General features: G+C 53.2%; 1 protein-coding gene across 1 annotated transcript in view; it reads left to right on the top strand.

Annotated features, from left to right (window-relative positions):
* Greb1 (growth regulating estrogen receptor binding 1) overlaps positions 1 to 5,458 on the top strand; it is a gene marked incomplete at its 5' end in the record, with an annotated part of 45,740 nt that extends 40,282 nt beyond the window's left edge. The window contains 4 exon segments of the mRNA XM_033756076.1: positions 57 to 275; positions 1,571 to 1,706; positions 3,251 to 3,451; positions 4,693 to 5,458. Coding sequence (XP_033611967.1) covers positions 57 to 275; positions 1,571 to 1,706; positions 3,251 to 3,451; positions 4,693 to 5,094 — 958 coding nt within the window.
* Between the last annotated feature and the right edge of the window lie 103 nt (positions 5,459 to 5,561).

Raw genomic sequence — 5,561 nt, 5'->3', positions numbered from 1 at the left:
GGCGGCGCTGCGGCCCGGCCGCATCAGCGCTGGGTCACTAGCCTCGCGCCGCGCAGGGAGTTCTCGTGGTCGGAGAGGAACGTGTCGCTGAAGAGCATCCTGCAGCACATCGAGGCGGCGCCCGACATCACGCACTACGCCCTCCTCGGCATGCGCAAGTGGGCCAGCAGGACGAGCGGCGCCGACGTGCGGGAGCCCTTCTCTCGCTGCCACGTGCACAACTTCGTCATCCTGAACGTGGACCTCACCCAGAGCGTGCAGTACAACCAGAACCGGTGAGCGGGCGCCTGCTGCCGCGGCTGCACCATGGCCCAGGGCTCCCTTAGGGGGCTCCCGTGCGCTGTCCTCGGTTGCTCTCTGCCCCTCTCTGATGCACGGCCTTTTGGGACCTTTGGCCCTGCGGGAAGCTACGAAGCAGTGTCTGTCCATGGGTCACTCCCCACCCAGCCCGCCACGGACGTGCGCACATGTGGAGAATAGCCCATCACCAGGTGTTCACTGAGGGTCTCTGAGGTGTGATCGAAATATACGGTGAATGTTCACATTTCAAAAATGTGTTACAGGGCCGGGGATTTGGCTCAGGGGTTCTGCAGCCTGCCTCGCAAGCACAAAGTGTTACAGTAAAAGCCGCACTGCCACGAGTCCTCTCCAAATCCTCCCTGGTTCTGAACACACTCCTCCCACCGTCCTCGCCACTTCCTGCAGCAGCTCTGGAGCCCTCTTTCCTGAGGGTCTTTAGCTGTGCTGCCCCGGCTGCCTGGCTGTCCTGAGTGGGTTCAGTACATCCCCCCTTCATGGTCATTTTCACCTTGGGGAGGAGCTGGAAGTCACTTGGTGCTGGACCCGGTGATTCAGGTGGACGAGGACACAGCATTGTGTTTTCAGGAGCTGCCTTTCCGGCGGGTGGCACTGGGCAGCATTAGTCACCATTTATTTCTGTCTGTCCTTTTACGTGCTGGGCAGCAGGCACAGACCCCGAAGGCCACTTAAATTGTCCATTTTGGAGCCAGACAGACCCACTGGAGCCTGGGCTCCACACTTAGGACACCGGCAGTGTGGACCGCTGACCTCTCATCCAGCCGTCCTCCTCAGATATAAGGAGTGGCCAGGGCTGGGGGTGCAGCTCAGGGCCAGGCACGAGTGAGGCCCTGGTTTCATCCCCGGTTCTGAGAAAAAGCAAGCAAACAAACAAAAAACTTAAAAGTTGCACTTTTAGCAAATGGAATGGTCAAAGGGCAAGGTGGCGCACACCTGTAATCCCAGAACTGAGGAAGCCGAGGCAGGAGGATCTCTGTGAGTTCACAGCCAGCCTGAACTACTCTGTCTCACAATAACAAAATTAAAGAGTAGACAGTGCCTGAAGTTTCTCGATGGTGCCGGGCACTTGGTCCCGACATAGTGACTGTGTGTACGCGGACGTCGCTGCTCTGCGTGGCCTGCCCACGGGGGACGGGGGGAGGCCCAGGACAAAGCCGGCAGGACGCTGGCGCCCCAGGCCAGCGCCGTCTACAGGTGTGAGGGGCGCCTGTGCTGTGCCCTGCTCTGCCCCACGCGCCCTCTGACCCTGCAGGTTCACGTGCGACGACGTGGACTTCAACCTGCGGGTGCACAGCGCCGGCCTCCTGCTGTGCCGTTTCAACCGCTTCAGCGTGATGAAGAAGCAGATCGCGGTGGGCGGCCAGCGCGGCTTCCATATCACGTCCAAGGTGAGCGGGGCCGCCTTTCCCAGCCTCCCACTCGCTGATCCCTGCTCCAGCCCCGCGCTTGGTGACCTCTGTGCACCTGATCAGCCCTGCGCCAGGCCCCATCCCACACAGCCACCCCGAAAGGCCTCAGCTCCGGGCTTCACTTGGGAGGAGAGGCCATCCCGGAAGTGGGCGGGACCCTGAAACCCAAGGCTGGAGCTGGTCCTGGTGGCGAAGCCCTGTGCTTCCAGCCTCTGGGAGGCTGAGGCAGGGTGAGCCAAGCTGAATCCCCAAACCGGGGAACTCAAAGACTTCTCAAGGCCCTGTCAAAGGCAGGAAGGAAGAAAGGAAGGAGAGAGGAAGGAAAAGAAAGGAAAGAAAGAAGGCAGAGAGAGGGGAAGGAAGGGAGGGAGGGATGGAGAGAGAAAAAGAAAGGCAGGAAGGAAGAAAGGAAGGGAAGAGAGAAAGAGAGGCTGGGGATGTAGCTCAGTGTGAAAGCCCTAGGTTCAATCTCCAGTCCTGCAAACAGGACAGAACAGAAATAAACCAAACCCAAAACAAAAACCAATGAACAAAAATGTGAGACTGGTCTTACAGAAGAATTAGGGGTTACTGAGTTAAACTCCTGACTGCTATCCCCATTGGGAATCTTTAAAGCTCAGGCTGTGTTAGATTTGTGGTTCAATTTAGACAGATTTGAGGTCTTTGTCATCTTCAGTCTTTCTACCAAAGAGCCCGATTTACCTTTAAAATGAATTTATCTCCCATATTGCTCAGTGTAATTTTCAACCTGTTAGCTCTCTTTTCTATTTTTTTCAGCTGTAATTGAGTTTATTGGTACCTTTTAGGGATACAGTACAGTTACATTCATTGTTGGGATCTTGTACCTCTACATGACAGGTCTTGGTTCTCATTTCTTCCCCTTACCCCTGCCCTCCCTTCACCCCTCCTCCCCTCCCCATCTACAAACACTTTATTTCCATCTTTTCATGATCTCACATTTTTTTCTTTTCCCTTATTACCCTTCCCCTACCCATCCCACCTTCCCTACACCTTTAGCTCCTTTCTTCCCATTTCTAAATGTCAGTAATCTTATTAGGATTTTATGTGTTATTGCAGATTATTCACACCAGAGAAACTATTCGGTATTTACACATGTGTGACTTATTTATTTCACTTAGGAGTGTATCTTCAATATGTATCCATTTTCCTATGAATGAATCTATTTTCTTGTTCTTTATGGCTGAGTAATATTCCATTTTATAGAAAAACCACATCTTCTTTATCCAGTTTCCAACTCTCTTTTCTATTTTTGAGGCAAGGTCTTGCTGAGATGCCCAGGGTGGGCTCGAACTTGTGATCCTTCTGCCTCAGCCTCCCGAGCGCTGGGATGACCGGCGTGCAGTGCCACAGCTGGCTCAAAACCTAGTTTTTCTTGATGAAGAACTTGGCTCTTGAAGTTTGCTTTCTTCGGTGGCTGGCTGAGCGACGTTCCACCCAGCCTACCCGGCCTGCTCCCCCTGAGTGGGGGCAGCCGGTGGCCTGATCCTGCCCCTGCTCCGCAGGTGTCTGACAGCTCGGCGGCTGTTGTGCCCGCCCAGTACATCTGTGCCCCTGACAGCAAGCACACATTCCTCGCGGCACCTGCCCAGCTGCTGCTGGAGAAATTCCTCCAGCACCACAGTCACCGCTTCTTCCCGCTGTCCCTGAAGAACCACGGGCACCCTGTGCTGTCGGTAGACTGCTATCTTAACCTGGGGCCTCAGGTAATGTGGGCACTGGGCTCTTGGGGCAGAGGCGCCACCAGGACAGGGGAGCTCTGCTCTGGAGCGGCAGCATCCTTTGGTATCCATGGAAACTGCTTTCAGGACGAGAGCCTCTCTTGGTATCCATGGAGACTGGTTCCACAACCCCCTGCGTAAGAACACCTACAGCTCAGGCCTCTAGTATCACAGCATCTAGGGTTTGCTGCTAAACTTTGCACTTTAAATCATCTCCAGCTTGCTTATCATACCTAACACAGTGTAAATACTTATTATCCCATGTGGGTTAGGGGATGCTGACAGGAAGTCTAGGTGTTCAGGAGAGACAGAATTACTTTTCTTCCAATATTTTTGTTGTGTGGTTGACTGAATCCAGGGGCGTGGGTAGAGAGGACTGACTCTGCCCAATGCCCCTCTCGGGTGTTCACCCCACTCGACAGCTGGCAGAACTGAGGCTGAGAGAGCTGAGCTGCTTTTGCCGAAACAGAAAATCTTAGGAGTCAAACCCAATTCAGGAGTCAAGACATTTTTGGTTCTCAAGTGAATTCAAGAATATGAGGTGTGATTGGAAAATATGATGAATGTTTAGATTTGTTTCTTTTTTTAAAAAAATGACCGCAGTCAAAGACACATTGCCATGAATCCCCCTCAAAATCCTCTTCCTTGCTTTGTAGACACTCCTCCCATCGTCCCTGCCACTTCCTGCAGCAGCTCTGGAGTCCTCTTACCTGAGGGTCTTTAGCTGCGCTGTCCTCCGATGTCCTGATGGATTCAAAACATCTCCCTTCCATGGTCACTGTGACTCTGGGGAAGAGCCGGGAGTCACATGGTGCCAGGTCCGGTGACAGGTGGATGAGGACACAGCGTCGTGTGTTTACGAGCTGCCTTTCTGCGGGGTGGCGCTCAGCAGCAGCAGTCGCTGTATTTGTGATCACACCTGGAAAAGACCCTCAGGAAAGAGGACCCCAGAGCTGCTGCAGGAAGTGGCCAGGATGGTGGGAGGAGAGTGTTGGAAGTGAACAGAAGCATTTTGAGGGATTCATAACATTGTATGTTTTACTCACACATTTTTTAAAAGCTTAAACATTTGCTGTATCTTTTCATCACACCTTGTAGATAGTATGGATGAGCCTTCTGGAGTTGGCTGTTAGGATAAAACGTGGCTGGCATCTGTTGGCTGTCAACCCCGAGTGAAACGCCCCTGAGTACTCACGGACAGTGGACCTCGGGTCCCTCTTTTTCAGATTTCTGTCTGCTACGTGAGCTCCAGGCCCCACTCTCTGAACGTCAGCTGCTCCGACCTGAGGTTCAGCGGCCTCCTGCTGTACCTATGTGACTCCTTCGTGGGGGCTGGCTTCCTGAAACAGTTCCACTTTCTCACAGGTAATCATGTGCTGTCACCTGTCCTCTCTGAGGACAGGACCTCTCCTCCTAGGCCTTATTTGCCAATGGATAAACTGAGGCTCAGGGAAAGGAGCAAGCCTCTGGGGTTGGACCTGGGGCCTCTCCCCTCAACCTGTGCGCCAAGGCAACCTGTATGCCCTCTCTTTTGGGGGAGTGGCAGGTATTTCCACCTTGTTTTCCTTTTCCCTCCAAATCCTTTGCATCAAAGCCCAGGTCTCCCCTTAGAGGCTCCTCCCTTCTAGGAGATCCTGCAGTCTCCTTTGTCTTTTCTCCAGTTTTTCTCCTTTGATACAGTAGTTAAACCTGACAAAGCTTCTTCCATGTGCTGTTAGAAAATGATTTCCAGGGGCTGGGGATGTAGCTCAGTGGTTGCGCCACCTGCCTCGAAAGTGCAAGGTCCCGAGTTCGATCCCTGGTACCAAAAAAAGCAAATGATTTCCAATCTGTATTTCCATCTCGCTCAGCTCCGCACTGACCTTCCCCTGTCCTTGGTTGTCCTTCACCCTGACATTTCTCTCTTGAGAGGGTACTTCAAGAGGTAGGTGTGGTGGCGTATGCCTGTCATCCCAGCGCTCAGGAGGCTGAGGCAGGAGGATCGCAGTTCAAGGCCAGCCTGGGCTATATAGTGTGTGGCCCTGCCTCAAAAAAATAAAAAACAACAGAAACCACAGAGTATTTTAGGACCAGCCTAGCAGAGAGCCGGAGGGGG

Source organism: Fukomys damarensis, unplaced genomic scaffold (genome assembly GCF_012274545.1).
Source record: "Fukomys damarensis isolate Sample0158 unplaced genomic scaffold, DMR_v1.0_HiC HiC_scaffold_25, whole genome shotgun sequence".
NCBI lineage: Eukaryota > Metazoa > Chordata > Mammalia > Rodentia > Bathyergidae > Fukomys > Fukomys damarensis.
The sequence above is the reverse complement of the archived record's forward strand: the minus strand, read 5'-3'. Positions and strand labels throughout refer to the sequence as shown.